Below are 22659 nucleotides of genomic sequence, written 5' to 3' on the forward strand. Positions count from 1 at the left end.
AACCACTCAACCCAAATCAGCTTGTCCATGCAAACAGTATACAGGAGCCGCAGAATAGTGTAGGACAGAGCAGACTGCAACACAATGTAAAACAAAGTACAGGTTATTGAACTTACAGTAACTACAAATTTAAAAAAATATAAAAAGCCTCATCCTAGGTTCTGTTCTCTCCCAACATGGGTTTCACCTTATGGATATCATTAGAGCATGAAGGTCCTTGGTAATGAGGATGGTCAACAACTGTAATACAGAGTATGACTATTGCATTAGATCCCTATTAACAATAACTTTGTTCACATATTTGTACAGACTGGCACCAGTACTTACCTAATGATATTATTGAGAGTGAAATTAAAAGTATCCATTAATTTTCTTGATTATTACGGCAGGGCTGACTGGAGCCCTGAGACTCCCTCTGGCTGATAAATACCCTACTTTACCCATTCTCAGTCACCTGCTGCAAATGTCTAAACCCAAAATAGGATTGAGTTATAAGCAGCAATTCCTTATGTTATTTGTTGGCACATATGTTTTAATAGGAAGTGACAACATTAAGATCCACATTATAGCAGAGATATTCTATATTTGATGATAATACAGAATATGGACTGGCAATTATTAATGAATAAAAGCTCTTCATGCTTCCCTCTGCTGACCAGCATTATGGAGATGCTGATTTAATTTTCCAGCAGGACTTGGCACCTGCCCACACTGCCAAAAATACCAATACCTGGTTTAATGATCATGGTATCACTGTGCTTGATTGACCAGTAAACTCGCCTGACCTAAACCCCTTAGGCCTCGTACACACGACTGAGTTTCTCAGCAAAAACCAGCAAGAAACTTGCTGGGAGAATTTTTTTTGCCGAGGAAACCGGTCGTGTGTACATTTTCGTCTAGGAAACTGTCGAGAAACTCGACGAGCCAAAAAGAGAGCATGTTCTCTATTTCCTTGATGGGAATGGAGAAAATTGGCTTGTCGAGTTCCTCGACAGCCTAACAAGAAACTCGACGAGGAAAACAATGTGTTTCGTCCGTCGAGTTTCTCGGTCGTGTGTAGGAGGCCTTAGAGAATCTGTGGGCTATTGTAAAGAGGAAGATGAGAGACCCAACAATGCAGACAAGGCCACTATCATTGCAACCTGGGCTTCCATAACACCTCAGCAGTGCCACAGGCTGATCACCTCCATGCCACGCCGCATTGATGCAGTAATTCATGCAATAGGAGCCCTGATCAAGTATTGAGTGCATACTATACTGTACATGGACATACTTTTCAGTAAGCCATCATTTCTGTATTTAAAATCCTTTTTTTATTGGTCTTATGTAATATTCTCATTTTCTGAGATACCGAATTTGGGGGTTTCACTAGCTGTAAGCTATAATCATCAAAATTAAAAGAAAGAAATGCTTGAAGAATATCACTCTGTGTGTAACACATCTATATAAAATATGAGTTTCACTTTTTGATTTGAATGACTGACTGAGTTTAACTTTTTGATGATATTCCAATTTTATGAGATGCACCTGTGTGTGTGTGTGTATATATATATATATATTTATATATATATATATGTATATATATATATATATATATATATATATATATATATATATATATATATATATATATATTATCACAAGGTGTTAATTTTGTCCCATGCAATTTAAAGAGTTACTAAACCCAGGACCCTGCCTTCATTATATCTGGTCTCCCACAGTACACAGAACATGGAAATGCAATTATTTTCGTAAATATAAACTGCTGAATACCCTTTCTCATTAGCAGTATATAGTAGTCTTGTGGCTTCTATTAGTGTCTGTTTAAAGCTTGTAGGAGGAGTATTCATACTGCTCTCACTGTCCTATCTGTCTGCACATTGCTGATTGGCCCTGTGCTGATCACATGCACTCTCCCAAGAAATAAAACCTCTCTAGCAATACACACCAAACTGAGCACGTGCAACTTGTCTCCCTACCCTCTGTACTATCCAGAGACAAGTTGGGGACACTGGAAGAAGGTGAGGATCAGAGGAGACATGACAAAACAGCCTGTTTACAATGCAGAGGATTAACCCCTTTGTTTCCACAGTGAGTATACCAAGCATGCTTTACTGCACATACAGACTGATTTAACAGTTGTGGGTTTAGTAACACTTTAATTTACGCTTCTCAAGAAGGTGAGAAGGTGAGAAGAATGTACACAGACCAAGAAGCATTCCACAGTAGTTTAGCAGTGACCTCTGTGTTGCATGAACAAAAACAGATATTGCAATCTTCAGCAAGCATCCCTAGATAACTAATAATTTATTGATTGCAATTTTTCAGGTCAATCCACAAAACATTGAAAATGCATTTAACAAACTGAGAGACAGAGCGAACCAAGTGTCTGTGTGTCCTGTTAAAAAGAAGAATCACTGGGGAACCATACGAGGAATTGTCCAGTTTGGAAGAGGTATTGCCTTAGTTTGTCTTGTACTACATTGCTATATTTATTGCTCTATATCAAGTCAGTATCTTTATGATAAACACAAATAATTTGAGTTTGAAAACTAGGGTGGCTTGCATTAGCTTATTATTATTGTTTTGTGTCAGCCATTTCATGAATTGGTTTGCTAAAGCTTTATGAACATCTTCTGAAAAAGTGAAATGATTCTAGTGAAATAATACGTTGTATTTATGTTATTATCACTCAAAAGGGACAGCCTTTACTGTGTATCTGTAGATAAACAGTATCTATTTTGTTTTGTTAATGTATCTGTGAATAGCTTGGCTATTGGCAGACTTGGAACCATACTCTATCTGTGTTCTCTCTGGAAGTATATTCTGTATTAGGCCGGCTTCACATATGTGTGGCTATGCTTCCCAGCATTGGGTTCACCGGTTCAGGTGTGAATCAGGTCCGAATTTTTGCCTGAATTCACACCTGAACCAGACGCAAACAATCACAGGACCTGCGTGAACTGGCTCCATTGAGAGCCGCCAGTCACACACGCATGTCATGTGAATTGCATGTGGCAAAGCCCGCATGCAATTCACACATATGTGAACCCGGCCTTACAGCATTCTAATATTCTATTAGCTAGGGAAGTTTTGGATGCAAACTTTTGCACAAATAATAACTACACTGCATCTCAGAGACGCTAATTAAATTAATTTATATATATTTATATTCAATGAAAACTCACCATCCATGTCTCCATGCTTTATTTTCCTGAGAAATTATTTAAAAAACACTCCTAGCATTTCTGTCTGTGGACATCTTTAGTAAGGGCAAATGATTAATCTAGCATTTACTTCCAGAAATCCCTCTTTTTCCTCCTGAAGACTCCTGGCATGAATGACATAATCTGCCTAGGCATGGAATCCATGAAATAACTGATGAAATAAAAAAAAAAAAAAGGTTTAAAATAATTATATGATAGTGAATGTTGATTGAGAGAGTGAAATTCCGCTTTAACTAAATGTATCTTTTTTGTATTTAGGTAAAATGCTGAGAGGGTTTACTCCAGTGTATCCAAAGAGTCTCTGGGTTGATATTAAAACATTTTGTAATGTACTCCCCTTTCATATAGTTTTTGATGAAGAGGTAAGTTACACTTTATCTTACAAAATTGTATATTTTGTCATTTTATGTGCAGTTAAATACATTTTAGATGAGTTATAATCTCAGTTTCAGTTGTATGTAGTATATAGGTACATTTCTTATGTTTCTTGATTCTGTGTCCTTTGGTATATAGAATGTTCAGTAAGTATTTTTGTTCTGTGCTACTGAGATTCCTTCCTTATATAATAACAGTAAAATGCATTTATCATCTTTGTATGCTGTGATTCAAGCCAAAGGCATCGAAAGTCCCTGCCCATTTTTTTTAGACTATCTTAATTGTGTTTATGTATACATGATAAGATTGGGACACAATAGCATGTATTTTTTATAAAAAATCTTTTTTCTTAATTTAAGCTAGAGTAATGCCCCATTCACACGATCAGAATTTCGTATGGAAAAAGTCTGATGGACTTTTTCCATCGGATTTTCTGATTGTGTGTAGCCCCATCTGAGTTTTTTCATCTGAAATTCCGACAAATTCCATCGGACTTTAGATATGTTATAGATATAGAATGTTCTATATTTTTCCGATGGAATTCCGTCGGAATTCCCATGTGATTTGGCCGGGCAAAAGCCTGATTGTGTGTACGCGGCATAAGGAATGGTTACAAACCCTGCTAGTTTTTTGTTTTTTTTGCTCAGTATTTAGTTTGAATATTGCCTTTAATCATTTTCCTGGAAACACAACTGGAAGTCAGAAAAGTGAGAGAAAATCTTCACCTAGAAAGTTGTCAAATGAGCAGTACCCGTTGGAAGATTTTCTCTCTACCTGTCCTTTAAGTAACAATTGTGTAACCCTGGATTCGCCAATGCTTTCTGTCCCAGGAGTCATCAGGAAAAATAGAGAGCGAATGTCTCTAGTAAAGCAAACAGCAATTAAAACCTGACTATTCAAAACTAAAAAACAAAACAAAACCAAATATTAATTTGTTTTATTAATAATGGAGGTTAAAAAATAAATAAAACACACTGTCATATATACCGGTATGTGATATAATAAATTATAAACAACTTGTACCGCGCTTCACAATTACGGTATGTTGCCTTATATAATGCAATGCGTAAAATAATAATATACATACAATTAGTCCTAAAATTGCTTAGTTGTGCAATCAAATTATAGCGCATTAAAATCACAATCCACAGAGTTGTTATTATTATATTCCTCTTCAATTATGTCTTATAGAAATATAGAGAGAGCAAATGTCTCTAGTAAAGATGCAAACAGCAATTAAAACTATTTAAAACTAAAAAACAAAAAACAAAAAGAAAATAAAACCAAATATTAATTTGTTTTATTAATAATGGAGGTTAAAAAATAAATAAAACACACTGTCATATAACTGTGATATAATAAAGTATAAACAACTTGTGTCACGCTTCACAATTATGATGTCTTATCTAATGCAATGTGTAAAACAATAATATTCATACAATTAGTCCTAAAATCACTTAGTTGAGCAATTAAATTATAGTGCATTATTATTACAGTCCGCAGTGTTATTATTATATTCCTCTTCAAATACGTCTTCTATCAATTCACCAGTATGGGCCAATGATACTTCTAGTGACATCGACACCCTCAACCAAATGTGCTTTCACCTGGGATATATGACCGTGCAATTAAGTATAATTACTAAACACTTTTAGAAAAACTTTCCCAGATCAATGAATTCCACAGTTGCTTCTTAGTACCTCCATGTATAAGTTTTACTCCTCTCAATACCACCACTCGGCCACACATAGAGAAAGCAAAACCACCAAACATAGTTATTTATCCTTTAAAAACAATTTATTACTTCTAAAAACTTCCAGACTTGCACTCACTTTTAGGAGGTGATAAGGGTCACCAGAGTAATACAGCATATGCAGTGTATGCAGCAGCAGTAACAGCAATAACGATCAACTTTCCCAAGTGTATAATTACCACACTGTATCATGCACATCGTCGTGATGTCATTCAGCCCCTCCCCTACGCATTACATCACAGAATCACATGGCTTTATCAGGGAGATTTATAATTGGACTATAGAGGGTTGTACCCAGAAGTCTGTTCTAAATAACTGTGTTGGAAGTTCTGAAAACACAATTTTTTGCACTTTTATATCATGAATAGATTCAACTTAAAGTAGAACTATAGGCAAAATGTTTTTCATTTTTGATAGGGTTAACTCCTGTAAGTTTTTTTTGTCATCTGTGTCCCATTGTGGAGATGAAATTTTACTTCCTGTCCCATAGCCAAACAGGAAGTGAGAGGAAATCTCTGGAAATTAAGGGAATTCCTTGGGCCCCCCAGGTCACCAGAACTAGATTTCCCCTCTATTGCTTTTCTGGGGACAACCCTAAATGTGGGATTTTTTTTTAATGATGATTAAGAGCACACATCAAGAGGGAAAATCTCCCTAACGGTGGCACAGACAGCAATAAAAAATAAATAGATGTTTTAATTTATCTCTACTCTGTCCAAAACTAAAACTGTTTTGCCTTTAAATATACTTCAAGTGTTTTGGAACTAGTATATGGTCACCCCACCTGACAGAGGTGTTTATTTTCAGGACAGAATCCATTAGCCTGTCCTAGTAAGATATAGGTCCTAACTTGAGGTTGATATTTATTTTAATGCATCCTAGTCACTTTTTTTAACACTGAATTGTTTCCTTTTTTAGCTGAGAGTGAAGCAGGCTGGGGTGAGCATACAGAGGATTGTTCCTGGTCTACAGACTATGGACATTCGGGTGGATGACTATTTCAGCACAGTACACCCCGAGGTCACGCTGACCATTGTTAATGTTAGAAAGTTCATTAACAGTCAATTTGTGTTAAGAACAAAAAGAGAGATGATGCCAGAGTCGTGGAGACAGCGTCCAATGCTGGAATTGAGAGGTATTTGTTTTCTTATAAGCACAATATATATCTAATAATAAATGGATGACAGCACACATACAGTATATACACATGTACACGCCTCCCCAAAAATGACCAAGATGCAGTCTAAAAGGTAATCGTACAAAAAGTTCAGTTGTATTTAGTTGATAGAGTATAACGTGAAAAACTATTTTGGAGCTAGAAAACAATTACAAACTTTTAGCTGGGGTCCTTGCACATGGCACATTGAGTCTTGGGGTGTCTGTGTCAAAAAGACTTAGTACCATCTTGTAATCACAGTAGCCATAAGTTACAGGAAAGAGAAGCATGTTGATACGACAAAAACTCGAAATTTCAAGAATGGTAACTTCAGTAAGCTATGATCCTTACTGCAAGACACTCAGTAGAACCAAATAATAGCAACAAAGAGCACACAAGGCAAGTGGAAGTGTTTTAAATATGAATTAAACAAGGGCATTAATCATTGTTTTCTATTAGGCAACAAGCACAAAAGAACAAAATGAAAGCCTATGTTAAATTTTAGTGTAAAAAAAATGAATGAGAAAAAACTGACTTTTAAAAGGGACACTTGGCATTTCATATTTACAAAGGAATTCAACAAATGTAAGGGAGCAAGCAGGGCACCTAAAATAGAATATGTGATACACATTGCTACAGCAAGTAAAAAAAAATCTCACATTTTTTACTTGCTTGCCAAATAGTAAAAATGTTCTGAAAGAATGGGGCAAGGGAGCAATCGGGGCACCGAATATAGAATATGTGATACACATTGCTAAAGCAAGTAAAAAAATCCCACATTTTTTACTTGCTTGCCAAATAGTAAAAATGTTCTGAGAGAAGGGGGCAAGGGAGCAATCAGGGCACCGAATATAGAATATGTGATACACATTGCTAAAGCAAGTAAAAAAATCCCACATTTTGTACTTGCTTGCCAAATAGTAAAAATATTCTGAGAGAAGGGGGCAAGGGAGCAATCAGGGCACCGAATATAGAATATGTGATACACATTGTTAAAGCAAGTAAAAAAAATCCACATTTTGTACTTGCTTGCCAAATAGTAAAAATGTTCTGAGAGAAGGGGGCAAGGGAGCAATCAGGGCACCGAATATAGAATATTTGATACACATTGCTAAAGCAAGTAAAAAAATCCCACATGTTTTACTTGCATGCCAAATAGTAAAAATGTTCTGAAAGAACAGATGATGGAGCTGGTCTCAAATGACAGGGGGAAGCAAGATGTGTTAAAGTGTAGATAAAATAAAAATCTACACAAGGGACATAACGTACAGTCAGTAGGAGGCATCCCTTGTGCTGATTCCTCTTCTGTTATTATAAATCCTCCATCCATGCCCCCCTGCTGCCAAAATCTTTTGGTGTCGTGTGGGTTAACACAACAACCAAGGGGTTGTCACAGGCTTTCATCAAGAGTGCCACACTTTGCCCCCCCATTCTGTCAAGCTGTTTCATTCATAGAGGCCATACTCCAGCTTCTGTGAATGACACAAGATCAGTGAATAGAAGATGGGTAGATGATTGCCAGACTCCCCTCCGAATAAAACCCTGGTTAAGAATCTAGGGCCAAATTCTCAAAAAGTCTGCGTAACTTAAATTTCAGCAGTTAAGTTACACTGACTTAAAATTTCTACCTAAGTGCCTGATCGTCAAAGCACTTAGGTAGAAATTACACGCTGTGTAACTTAAGTGCCGCCGTCGTAAGGCGGTCCTCCTCTCCTGGGGGCGTTTAAAATTTAAATGAGGCGCGCTCCCGCGCCGGCCGTACTGCGCATGCGTGTGACGTCATTTTCCCGACGTGCAGCGCGCGAACGTAATTAACGCCGGTCGGCTTTGAGAATTTCGACGGGACACTAAAGTTGCGACGGGTGAAAAAAAAAGACGCGCCGGGAAAACAAATAATTATAAAAAAAAATGTCAGCGTCGCTCAGCATGCATTCCTGAGAGGGAGAACTCCATGCCAATTTTCAAAGAAAAAAACGGCATGGGTTCCCCCCCCAGGAGCATACCAGGCCCTTAGGTCTGGTATGGGTTGTAAGGAGACCCCCCCACGCCGAAAAATTGACGTAGGGGGTCCCCCTACAATCCATACCAGACCCGTATCCAAAGCACGCTACCCGGCCGGTCAGGAATGGGAGTGGGGACGAGCGAGCGTCCCCCCCCTCCTGAGCCGTGCCAGGCCGCATGCCCTCAACATGGGGGGGTTGGGTGCTCTGGGGCAGGGGGGCGCACTGCGGGCCCCCCCACCCCAGAGCACCCTGTCCCCATGTTGATGAGGACAGGACCTCTTCCCGACAACCCTTGCCATTGGTTGTCGGGGTCTGCGGGAGGGGACTTATCGGAATCTGGGAGTCCCCTTTAATAAGGGGGCCCCAGATACCGGCCCCCCACCCTAAGTGAATGGATATGGGGTACATCGTACCCCTATCCATTCACCTGGAGGCAAAAAGTAAAATTTAGTAAACACACAACACAAGGCTTTTTAAAATAATTTATTATTCTGCTCCGGATGCCCCCCCTGTCTTCGTTATTAGCTCAATTAGCAGGGGGGGCTTCTTCTTCCACTCTCCGGGGGTCTTCCGCTCTCCGGGGGTCTTCCGCTCTCCGGGGGTCTTCCGCTCTCCGGGGGTCTTCTCCGCTCTCCGGGGGGGGCTTCTCCGGACTCCGGGGGGCTTCTTCCATCTTCTCCCCTCTTCCGCTGTTGACTCGGCGAACCCCGGTTCTTCTGCAGCTCTCCGGTGCCTTCTTCTTCAGCGCTGGCTGCCTGCTATGTTTGTGTGTTAGCTCGATTTCAAACAGGCAGCCGGCGCGGTCTTCTGTGGCGTCAGGGTCTTCTGGTCTTCTCCCCTCTTCCGATGTTGCCTCGTCGCCTGTTGTCGCTGTAATGATGGAAGCGCGCCTTGCATCCCATTTATATAGGCATCACCGTCCCATCATGCTCCGGTAGGTACCCACGTGGTGGGTGCACGTGGGTAGGCACCCACCACGTGGGTACCTACCGGAGCATGATGGGACGGTGATGCCTATATAAATGTGATGCAAGGCGCGCTTCCATCATTACAGCGACAACAGGCGACGAGGCAACATCGGAAGAGGGGAGAAGACCAGAAGACCCTGACGCCACAGAAGACCGCGCCGGCTGCCTGTTTGAAATCGAGCTAACACACAAACATAGCAGGCAGCCAGCGCTGAAGAAGAAGGCACCGGAGAGCTGCAGAAGAACCGGGGTTCGCCGAGTCAACAGCGGAAGAGGGGAGAAGATGGAAGAAGCCCCCCGGAGTCCGGAGAAGCCCCCCCCGGAGAGCGGAGAAGACCCCCGGAGAGCGGAGAAGACCCCCGGAGAGCGGAAGACCCCTGGAGAGCGGAAGACCCCCGGAGAGTGGAAGAAGAAGCCCTCCCTGCTAATTGAGCTAATAACGAAGACAGGGGGGGCATCCGGAGCAGAATAATAAATTATTTTAAAAAGCCTTGTGTTGTGTGTTTACTAAATTTTACTTTTTGCCTCCAGGTGAATGGATAGGGGTACGATGTACCCCATATCCATTCACTTAGGGTGGGGGGCCGGTATCTGGGGGCCCCCTTATTAAAGGGGACTCCCAGATTCCGATAAGTCCCCTCCCGCAGACCCCGACAACCAATGGCAAGGGTTGTCGGGAAGAGGTCCTGTCCTCATCAACATGGGGACAGGGTGCTCTGGGGTGGGGGGGCCCGCAGTGCGCCCCCCTGCCCCAGAGCACCCAACCCCCCCATGTTGAGGGCATGCGGCCTGGCACGGCTCAGGAGGGGGGGGACGCTCGCTCGTCCCCACTCCCATTCCTGACCGGCCGGGTAGCGTGCTTTGGATACGGGTCTGGTATGGATTGTAGGGGGACCCCCTACGTCGAATTTTCGGCGGAGGGGGGTCTCCTTACAACCCATACCAGACCTAAGGGCCTGGTATGCTCCTGGGGGGGAACCCATGCCGGTTTTGAATTTAAAAATTGCCGTGGAGTTCTCCCTCAGGAATGCATACCAAATGCCGTCGCTGGAATGGGCCTTTACAAGGTTTGGCTAACTTTCCACATTATAAAACCAGCCCTAGTTTTGCGCCGGCAAATTCGGAACTTAGGCAGAAATCAAAGTGCTGAAATGCTTTGAAAATCTGCTTAAGTCCTCATTTGCATACGCAAAGCTGCATTTCAATGAGAAATGCCCCCAGTGGCGGATGCGGTACTGCATCCTAAAATCTGACCGTGTAAGTGTCTTACACATGTCAGATTTTCTGCCTAACTTTGGAAAAAGCCTTTTGAGAATCGTTTCCAAAGTTAGGCACAGGGATACGCAGGCTGAACAGCAGTTAAGTCTGCGTATCTCTTTTGAGAATTTGGCCCCTAGTTCACTCTGAAAATATATATAAATAAGACTATACTTGAAAAAAGACACAAGCCACCATAGTCCATATCCAAAATAAATAAATATACAAAAGACAAAAACAAAAAAAAAACACAAAATAATAATAAAAAGCTTGGCGAAGGGTTAAAGGAAACATGACCCCCACCACCCCAAACCTCCAGGCTTATGGATCTCAATAGAGATAGAACAAACTTCATTCCTGTGATCCACAGGAGTAGTATAGCCAAAAAAGCTTTGGCTATACAGTACTTCTCTGTTAATAGTAAAGGTTTTTTGTTTTACTAACTATATATAACATTTTTCTTTTTTATGTATGGAAATGATTTATGCAAATAGCTTGATGTTAAATTTGAGATTTTATAACCCCTCTAAACAGTTTTTATCTCCTAATATTTGCTGAAAATAACACAGTTTACTTCTATGTTCAGGTCAGATGATATGGATGGAGTCTCTGGAATGCATGTTGTATTTGTGCTCTCCTCTATTACGTAACTTGCATGAACTGGAAGAGAGACAGATGCACATCTCAGACATAGCACCACATGATGTCACACGGGATCTCATTTTGCTAAATCAGCAAAGGCTGGCTGAGATGGAATTATCGAACCAGCTTGAGAGGAAAAAGGAAGAACTGAGGATATTGTCCAAACACCTAGAGGAAGAAAAGAAGAAGACTGAAGCTCTCCTCTATGCCATGCTTCCAAAACATGTGGCCAACCAGCTAAAGGAGGGGAAGAGAGTGGAGGCTGGTAGGCATACCCGCTATTATATAGTTAAGAGCCTATAAATAATGTTGTTATAAATAATATTCTGATTTTATATATCTAAATAAATCAACATGCAATACTGGGTTCCATTCACAGAATGAACTTGCATGAGATATTTAGTTGTCCGGACAAATTTTTCCTAAAAATTGCATGCGAAGCTGAAACTGTCAATTCACTAGACTGTTTGTGCGGTATTTACCTGAAAACGCTCAGTAAATACTTCATGAAAAGGCATTAAAATCCATTCACAGAAGAAAATAAATAATGAAATGCATGCTGAAATTATGTAGTGGTCCAGGCATTTGTGGAATGTGTACTGGTTGTTAAAGAGGAACTGCAGTCTGTTCACATAATTTGTAATAAAAACATCTTTGCCATTCTGAACCTTACCTCCAACCACTTTGCATATTATTTTTTATATACTGTGATTCTGTACTTGTCAAATATGCTGCAGAAATCTCCCTCCACTGAGTCTGGCTGCATCCATTTTAACTGTGGGCAGCTGAAGCTGCTGCCTGTTCACTTACTGGATTACTCATACACACAGAGACACACCTCCAGCTCTGCATCTCTCATTGACCCTCTTATGACTCATCCAAACTCCCTTCCTGGCAAACTCTCACATGAGTGAGAGAGAGAGAGCTGTGCATGATTTCAAAAGCCTAGGCTTTTTACCAGACAAGAAACAGGAAGTGAGCTGTATAATGTATTTACTGGCAGAAATAAATGTTTCACTATCCAAATTTAAAACAACAAGGGCAGAAGATTTAATAGTTGGAAAGAAATTACTGAAGCTCTGCTTTAAGGAGTAAAAATCGTGGTTGTTAAAGAGCAGGTTGCCACCACGTCCTTAACAACTGGTCATTAGCTGTCAGCAGCAATAAAAAAAACTGGAAAAAAAAATGGCATGGGTCTGGTATGGATTTTAAAGGGAACACCATGCCAAAATCAATGTCGTAGGGTTCCTCCCAAAATCCATACCAGACCCTTATCCGAGCATGCAGCCGGGCAGGTCAGGAAGGGCCTGGTATTCATTGGGGTAGGGGATCCCACAACCTTTTTTTTGCTGGCAATCCTTTTTTTTATAGATTCAGCTGTTAGCGAGGAACCCTGCTGACAGCTGATGACTTATCGGTTGTTAACCTCCCTGGCGGTATGATTCTGTCTGGAATTACGTACCAAAAGCGGTACATTTATTTTGCAAGGAAATTGGCGTTTTATACTGTAGGCCTGTAATTTTTAGAAATAACTCACTTAAATCTGACCAAGCAAGAGTCTTGTAGGCATCCCGGGTATGATTTTTTTTTTTAAAACAAAATTATAAATTATAATATAATAAATAATTATAAATAATTATAACAAATAATAATATAATTATAATAAAAATTATTCAATAATGTAATCAACTCAAAATCACTGAAATTTGCAGTTGCAGAATTGTCGCTGTCATTATTTTATTTTTTTTATGACGAATTTCCCCGCAAATCGCTATCGCACAATTCTGCAAGTGATTATAATTTATTATCGCTGTTTTCTAGCTGATCTAAAACCATTTTTGACATAAAGGGACACTTTTGGACAATCTACAGTTTGCAGGCAGAAATGACATTTTTTATTATATAAAAGTACATGCAGGGCACTGGGCAGACCACTAGGGACAAGGGGGGTGTGTATTTTTTACATACAGTACTGTAATCTATAAGATTACAGTATACTGTATGTAATGTGTTTGTTTACTTTTTTGAATTTGGCGCCGTTCTCCGTCCCCGTGCGTCGTAACGTCGCAGGGAACGGAGATCGGCGTCACACGGGGACTGTGAATCGAGCGAGGAGGTCCCGCTCGCTCACACAGCGGGTGGCATCGCTGGATCCAGGGACAAGGTGAGTAAACCAAGCCTGTGGATCCAGCGAAAGGTAAGCCCGTCCAGCCCGAGCGTGACTCGGGTTTGCCGATCCTAACATGTAAAACCAACCCCGAGTCGCGCTCGGGTTTACCGTCAGGGGGGTTAAGGATGCAGTAGCCACCTGCTGCTTAACAACCATGTTGTTTAGTGATTGTTAAGGATGCGGACAGCTACCTACCTTATTAATGTTAATAAATACGCTGGCTAGTGCAGGCGTTAAATCACCCCATGTTTTCACTGCTAAAATACCACAAGACTTCATAAAATAACTCATGCAGTATTTTTGTAGCGTTCTTTTGTGAATGCCAAAAAACATTTTGAAAAACGCTGAGCAGTATTTTACTACATTTGTTAAGTGGAACAGTACCGGTTTGTGAATTTAGCCCACAATCACATTTAAAGTGAATCTATCAGCCAAACTAAAACCCCCTAGTAATATTATTATTATTATTATTTAAATTACATATTTTTTAGAGGCTATATTTATGTTGAACAACTTTTTTATGTGAAATGTAAGCTGTATAGTTCTCCCCCTTGTTGTGAAGCAAATGCATGATTTAATACATTTAACACATTGGAGGTTATTTACTAAAGGCAAATCCACTTTGCACTACAAGTGCACTGAAAGTGCACTTGGAAGTACAGTCACTGTAGATCTGAGGGGGACATGCAAGGAAAAAATAAATAAATAATTTAGCTTGCACATGATTGGATGATAAAATCAGCAGAGTTTCCCCTCATTTCAGATCTACCCCTAAGATTTACAGCGACCGCACTTCCAAGTGCACTGCAATGTATGTCCCTTTTTCATCCGTAAACGGATGGATGAAAAAGCGGAAATGTGGTCCGCATGTGTGAAAGGGGCCTTAGTTTAGTTTTTTTTTCAAAGCTTAATTGAACAAGCTGAAGTTAGAAACTGATTGGTTACCATGCACAGCTGCACCAAATTTTGCACTCTCCAGTTTTAGTAAATCAACCTGTAGTAAGTCAGTAATTTTTGGGCACAATTTCCACAGTTTAGGTCATCTTATGTCTGCAAAGGGTCTGTTCAGTTATAGCTTTTAATGTGCCGTTTTACTAATATAATTTATTCAGAAGCTAATGGAGTTGGACAATTCCTATGTGATTGCTTATATTTCCAGGAATATTTACTTACACATACAAATTATATTTTATTAGAGATGTCGCATCTCATTTATTGGTTAGTGGTATAAATGAGATCTTGAAAGATTCACAGTTAGATGTACCATCCTTATTTCTTGCATGAACATGTTTCTGTTATTGCTACTGTTTCTATTATGCCTGGAAGCTGGTTCTAGTAATTATGTGTGAAATTTCTAATATTTGGCTTCAAATGAATCTAGGATATCCAAGAAATAATGTGTGGAGTAGTTATGTTGCATATTTGACCAGCCAGTGATAGGCTTGGCCTTTTTATGTAAAAAAGAAAGCCTTTTAGTGCCCGTTCATATCTGAGCATACTGTAAATGCAGGCAGAAATGCATGTGTAAAAAACGTGCTAAAACACAGTTCACTGGTGGTGCTATTATTTTCTAAAGGCACCCTAAACGCAAGTGGCAGTCACACATCTGCCCGGAAGCCGCGGTGAATTCCACGGCTGAACGCTATCTACGGGGGAAAAAAAAAAAGGTCAGTGTCATTTTATAGGCAGAACTGGGCTGGATGTACTGTTAGAATTTTTTTATAGGGTGAACCTCCACTTTAAGGCTACGTTTACATCTGAGCGAAGTGACGTCACATTTTGCAGGCATGTTTTAGGCTAAACAACAGCCTGTCACATCCTGTCCTGTCACATCCTGTCCTGTCACAGGAAAATATGCCAAAGAAACTCAAGTATCAATTCTGGCACTGAGCCAAGCAGGTTTGGCAATGCATGTTTTTGCCCATTTTTTGCACTTTGAAAACGCACCGGCGCCGAATAGAGCCGAGCCGACCCGAGCTTCTTTCGGGAAGTCGTGACCCGCGAACGCCCACTCCCGCGGGATTCCCTACCCGGAAGCCGCGGTGAATTCCACGGCTGAACGCTATCTACGGGGGGGAAAAAAAGAGGTCAGTGTCATTTTATAGGCAGAACTGGGCTGGATGTACTGTTAGAAATTTTTTATAGGGTGAACCTCCACTTTAAGATAAATGTAAAAAACGTAAGCCACATTCCTTGTAATGTAGAGATTAGCTGTGCTCCAGTATCTAATCACAAGTTTTAGGAGTAAAGACTGGTACAGACGGGCTGAATATTGTCCGGTATGAGCCGGGTCAACAGAAACTGGTTGACATTCGGCCCATGTGTACAGCAGTCTGTAGAGGAAGAAAGAAAAAGACCATCTTTTATTGAACAGGTACAGTGCATCCAGAAGCTTATTCTCAGGGATTCGCTTTTTGCACATGTTGGTATGTTACTGAAAGCCACTCCTCAGTAAAAGGCACACAACAGCCCACCTGGAGTTTGCCAAAAGGCACCTAAAGGACTCTCAGACCATGAGAAACACAATTCTCTGGTCTGATAAAGCAAAGATTGAGCTCTTTGGCCAGAATGGCAAGCATTGTGTCTGGAGGAACCTAAGTACTGCTCATCACCTGGCCAATACCATCCCTACATTGAAGCATGGTGGTGGCAGCATCATGCTGTGGGAATGTTTTTCAGCGGCAGAAACTGTGAGACTAGTCAGGATCGATGGAAGGATGAATGCATCAATGTACAAAGACATCCTTTATGAAAACCTGCTCCAGAGCGCTCTGGACCTCAGACTGGGGTAAAGGTTTATCTTGCAACAAGACAATGACCCTAAGCACACAGCCAAGATAACAAAGGAGTGGCTACTGGAAAACTCTGTGAATGTCCTTGAGTGTCACAGCCAGAGTTCAGACTTGAACCCAATTGAACATCTCTGGAGAGATCTGAATATGGCTGTGCACCGACGCTCCCATCCAACCTGATGGAACTTGAGAGGTCCTGAAAAGAAGAATGGGAGAAACTGCCCAAAAATAGGTAGTATTGAGCAAAGGCTGTAAATACTTATGTACATGCGATTTTTTTTTTAAATAAATTAAAAGATTTTAAACAAATGTCTTTCATGTTGTCATTATAGGGTATTGTTTGTAGAATTTTGAAGAAAATAATGAATTTAATCTGTTTTGGAATAAAGCTGTAACATAACAAAATGTGGAAAAGGTGAAGCGCTGTGAATACTTTCCAGATGCACTGTATACTGAAAAACCAGCATTCAATTCAGCACTTGCAGCCAATGGCTGTGAGCGCTGATCAGTAACACAATAGCCCAACGGGAAGGATCGCCACACTAACATTGCTAGTTAGTGTGGAATCCTTTTGCTTTTTTTTCAGCCCACTGGTTTGAATGAAAAATAAAAACTCCCCGTGTGTACCTAGCATTAGTCACATTCAACTGGACTTGTTCTGTAATGTTGAATACATTTCTTAGTCTTTCCAAGCAGCTTCTTCAGTTCGCTGAAACATTATTTCCGGTGAAAAATTTTGATGCGTCTCAAAACTGATTTGTTTGAAGTAAACATATTTTTAAACTCTCCGAAAATACATAATGAATAAATATTGCTAAAATAACAAGTCACAGTTACGCTGATCCCATTTAGACATAGGCAAAAGACCGTGAAATGGAAACAAAATTAGAGTTCTGTTCAACCCTTTGAAATAGGCATCAGAAGATGGCAGAAAAGGCTGCTCAAATGAAGCAATAAAAGAGGGGGTGTGCTAACAAAACAACATAAATGGCAACAACATATCTTAAATTACCCGATATTGAAATACCTAACATATGAATACATTTATGTTTAATTTATAGGTTACATTTTACATGACAATTTCTTATAAAATCAGTAACTAGCATTTTTGTATGTCAAGATAAAACAACTCTGAAACATTTTATTAATCCGTGCCAATTTTATACTGAAGAAATGGAATAAAGCACGACCACACTACTGAAAATGTATGCTGTATTCTTGCAGCTCTGTGAATGATCCAGGACTGGCTCTGCATAAGATTATGGTAGTCAAGGCTCAGCCTGTTGGTATTCAGGCACTGCCAGTTCTGCATGAGATTAGCAATAATAATTGGCATCAATGTTTGGCACAGGATACTTGATAAATCTGCCTCTTTGTGCCTATGACCACTTCTTCAGTATGCCAGAGCTCAAAGATGCCTATCAGAAGAGGTTTCTACAAATATAATACCCCCTTGTAGCCAAGCAGGAGCAAAAGTAGAGGAAAGCTTCTTTGCTTATCATGCAGGAGCTGAGTATGGAGTGTTGCTGTTGGAATAAGAAAGGAGTGGCTACGCATTAAAGAAATAGCTGTAAAATCTTAATAGGTATGTGCAATTTAGTATTATACAATAATGGAGCTGATTTACTAAAGGAGTCAAGATCATTAACTTACTAAACTGTATGTTTAACCACTTCAGCCCCCGAAGAATTTACCCCCTTCCTTACCAGAGCACTTTTTGCGATTTGGCACTGCGTCGCTTTAACTGACAATTGCGCGGCCGTGTGACGTGGCACCCAAACAAAATTGGCGTCCTTTTTTTCCCACAAATAGAGCTTTCTTTTGGTGGTATTTGATCACCTTTGCGGTTTTTATTTTTTGCACAATAAACAAAAATAGAGCGACAATTTTGAAAAAATTCTATATTTTTAACTTTTTGCTATAATAAATATCCCCCCAAAAAATCTATAAAAAATATATTTTTTCCTCAGTTTAGGCCGATATGTATTCTTCTACATATTTTTGGTAAAAAATAGCAATAAGCGTATATTTATTTGCGCAAAAGTTATAGCGTCTACAAAATAGGGGATAGTTTTATTGCATTTTTTTAATTTATTTTTTTACTAGTAATGGCGGCGATCTGTGATTTTTATTGTGACCATGACATTGCGACGGACATATCGGACACTTTTGACACATTTTTGGGACCATTCACATTTATACAGCGATTAGTGCTATAAAACTGCACTTGACCGAGCAATACATATTCATACTGACGCTTACTGTTATTCCTTTTCTTTTTTCTCTTTTGACTACCAGTTTCAATACCTCCCTTAGGAGAAGACTACATTGTACAATGGACTTTTGTTATTTATCCCCTCTCCACTGGTGCGACACTAATGATCCTATAAGGGGTGTCACATCAGGGGAGTGGACCGAACATATGTTTTATGTCCATTGTGTTCCTTTCCACATTATTCTCTTGATGTATGTTGGTGAACGAGATTTGTTTAGTTGTTACATGTTTCATGACGTCGTTGCACGACGTACAAGTCTTAACTGTACCTTGTACTACCAAAATCATTGAATCAAAAAAAACTGCACTGATTACTGTATAAATGTGACTGGCAGGGAAGGGGTTAACACTAGGGGGCGCTGAAGGGGTTAAATGTATTACCTAATGTGTGATTCTAACTGTAGGGGGAGGGGACTCACAAGGGGAGGAGACCGATGTGTGTTCCCAGTACAGAGGAACACACATCGGTCTCCTCACCTGACAGGACCATGGATCTGTGTGTTTATACACACAGATCCACAGTCCTGCCGGGATTGCGTGCAATCGTAGGTGCCCGGCGGATATCGCGGCTGCCAGGCATGCGGACCGGGTCAGGTTTGATGCCGCGAGCGCGTGTGCGCCCCCAGACAGCCAGGAAGCCCAGGACGTCATATGACATCCACCCAGGATGGGAGATCCCATCTGTGGACGTCATATGATAATGGACGGTAGGGAAGTAGTTAAAGTGCACAGTATTTTCATTTTGCAGAGTAAGGTGGGTTTTTGTTCAGTTTTTATACTTTTAACACTGAACACCTGTTAATTTTATCTGCCCTACATCTAGGTATTCAAAGTGAAAACAGCGTCACTCCCTTTACTAACATTTATATTGTAAAGAGAACATGCATTTTGCAAAAGGAACATTCACAAATGAATTGTCTCCACTCTTTTAGTAAATCAGTCCCATCACAGATATAACTAGAAAAAGTTACATTATACTTCATAGAGGTGACATGTGTCTATTGCAGATACCAACATGCCTGTTAATAAGAATTCTAATTTACATTAAATGAGAACCTGATGCGGTTGTGAATTAGGTAAATAACAGAAACCTATACAATTTATACTGTAGCAAAAAATATATTTCACGCTTGACTGATTGCATTACAATACTTTAACTTTAGTTAAAAGACATTTTCTCATAAAGGGACACATTGTTGCCAGAAGTCATTAATTAATGAAAAATTAATTAGACTGTTTCAGAGCTGCCCATTAGTATGGAAATGCGAAATTTAGGGAAATATGAATATTTTAATTTATAAGTAGAATGTTAAATGTAAAATGTTTGCAGACAACTGATTCTGCTGCAGGGGAAATGAATGTTTAGCATTGATTGGAATTATTCAAACTGTAGTTTGTGCTAGCCATAGAAGAATTTAGAGATGAAAGATCTGCTCAGAACTATGAGGAGTTGGGCAACCGTAACATGAAACATTGTCAGATTTCTGCTGGATTACACTTTAGTCTGCGTGTTTTTCTCAGAAGTGTCACAAAAATCGGTACATAGCACCCCTTTCCTGTCAATCACTGAGCTCATTTCCCATCACCTGTTCCAGCAGCACTCTTAAAAAGTAATGTTGGTCACACCAGCATTACATTTGCAATTTTATTTTGAATAGATCAGCTGAAATCAGGAATGTTAACTACCATGTGTGCTGTTTTAAAGTATGATTTGAACATTGTTTTTTATTGTTTTCCTACGTTGTAATGAAAAATATTGCTCAGTTATACAATACTGTAATCTCGGTAGGAAGCAATCAACCCTTTTCCAACCCATCCATAGACATGGTTCTTGATTTTTTTTTTTTTTCTCTGCCGCGAGGTAGGATTTCTTTTTTTTTCTTAAGTGTATTTTTGTGCGTGTACTCGAGAGAGGAGCCGGACTGCAGGAGTTGGGAGTAGGCAGGCCTCCCCCAGAGGCAATCTGCCATCTTTCTCCATGCCCCGGGTGGCAATGGCGGGTGCGTGAGGGGGTCCTCCCACACAGCCCGCCCTACCTGCTCCGCTTTGAAGCCAAACGGGGCAGAGGGACTCCCTATAAGGGAGTGAGAGGATCTAGCCCGCTCAACCAGCCCCGTTAGTCCGTCGCCTCTCTTTTCAGAGACCGCATGGTCAAAGTGCGTGCATGTTAACCCAATTTCGAGTGCGTGTAAGTGTGGTGGTTTTTGTGGGAGGGGGGTGGGCATACTAAGCGCAGGCTTACCTCGCATAGCACACCCATCGGGAGCCGGGCTGAGACCACCAAACTCAATTCACATGTAGCCGGGACCGGGATCCGACCCCCTAGCTGCAGAGGTGAATGGCTTGTCAGCGCAGTGCCAATCGCGTTGAGCCACCGCAGATCCTGGACATGGTTCTTGATTTGACTTAAAGTGTATCTCCAGTTTTGTAGAAAAAAACAGTCCCCTCTGGGGGATCAATGTACATTGCAGGGATTTCAACAAACTTTGTTGCAGATTCCTACCTGTTGCTCTTCTGGAGAAAACAGAAAATTGTATACTCACCTTTCTGTAATTTTCCTTTCATGGTGCATTTTCATGGCAGCATACACAAAGGTCTTCTCAGTGCTCTTAGAACCCAGGCCTTTCTCCAGGCCAGGCTGCAAGATCTGAAGCACCTAAGCCTTTTTTTGGCCCTGTGTTTCACATAATTCAGGAACAATGAACATATCATTTGGTAGGAACAATCAGGTGTAGCTAATCACCCTCTTAATGGCACACAAAGCCATTTGACTTTTAACTGTGACCTGCTGCAGTCATTTTGATTAGCTCAGCATGAAAATAGCTTTCCTGGAGCATTTCAGTCCCATGTAGTGCAACTGAAGCAAACAATTAATTATGGATGGCAAGGCACTGTCAAAAGATCTCTGGGATAACGTTTTTGACAGGCACAACTCAGGATATAGATACAAAAAAATAAATAAAAGGCTTTATCAATGCCTGGAAGCACAGTGAAGTTTATTATTAAGAAGTGAAAGGTATTTGGTACAACACAGACCCTGCCTGGATCAGGACATTACTCCAAACTGGATGAAAGAGCAAGGAGGAAACTGGTCAGAGAGGCTACTAAGAGTCCTACAGCAACTCTGAAGCAGTTGCAGGAATTTATGACAAAGAGTGGTCATTGTGTGCATGTGACAACAATATCATAAATTCTCCACAAATGGGGCTTGTATGGGAGGGTTGCAAGAAAAAAGCCACTGTTGTCACATGGGAAAGGTAGTACAGATGAGACTAAAATGTAATTATTTGGCCTCAACACAATATTTCTGGCAGAAATCCAATACAGCTCACAATCCAAATAACACCATTCCTACAGCAAATCATGAGGGTGGTAATATCCTGTTATGGGGGTGTTTCTCTGCAGCAGGGACTGGAGTACTTCAGGACAGAAGGCAAAATACCATCAAATTCTTGAGGTAAGTCTGCTGCTCTCTGCCAGAAAGTTGTTAATAAGAAGAAGGTTTACCAACAATGACCCAAAGCACACAGCAAAAATGACTACACAGTGGTTTAAGGTGAAAAAGGTGAATGTCCTTGCATGGCCTAGTCAGAGCCCAGACTTAAACCCCATTGAAAATTTGTGGAATGACTTGAAGACTGCAGTCAACAAATGGTCTCCATCAAATTGAACTGAACTTCTTCTGCAAAGAAGAGTGGGCAATTATTGCAAAGTCTAGTAGCTGGATTCAGGTAGGGCAGCGCAACTTTCAGGCGGCGTAGCGTATCGTATTTACGCCGCCTTAAGTCAGAGAGGCAAGTGCTGTATTCACAAAGCACTTGCCTCCTAAGTTATGGCGGTGTAGCATAAATGGGCCGGCATAAGCGCGCCTAATTCAAATTAGGAACATGGGGGCGTGTTTTATGTAAATGACCAGTGACCCGACGTGATTGATGTTTTTTACGAACGGTGCATGTGCCGTCCGTGTACATATCCCTGTGTGCATTGCTCCAAAGTACGGCGCAAGGACGTATTGGTTTAGACGTGAACAAAAATTACGTC

At 40.6% G+C, this 22659-nt stretch overlaps 1 protein-coding gene across 1 annotated transcript in view; it reads left to right on the forward strand.

Annotated features, from left to right (window-relative positions):
- The window catches only part of LOC120936634 (guanylate cyclase soluble subunit beta-2-like), a 92345-nt gene that overhangs the window by 41762 nt on the left and 27924 nt on the right, over positions 1 to 22659 (forward strand). Inside the window, exons 7-10 of the mRNA XM_040349122.1 lie at positions 2329 to 2455; positions 3486 to 3589; positions 6274 to 6490; positions 11326 to 11646. Of these exons, the coding sequence (XP_040205056.1) occupies positions 2329 to 2455; positions 3486 to 3589; positions 6274 to 6490; positions 11326 to 11646 (769 nt within the window). The remainder of the gene's footprint in view (positions 1 to 2328; positions 2456 to 3485; positions 3590 to 6273; positions 6491 to 11325; positions 11647 to 22659) is intronic.

The sequence above is a fragment of the Rana temporaria genome, chromosome 4 (assembly GCF_905171775.1).
Source record: "Rana temporaria chromosome 4, aRanTem1.1, whole genome shotgun sequence".
NCBI lineage: Eukaryota > Metazoa > Chordata > Amphibia > Anura > Ranidae > Rana > Rana temporaria.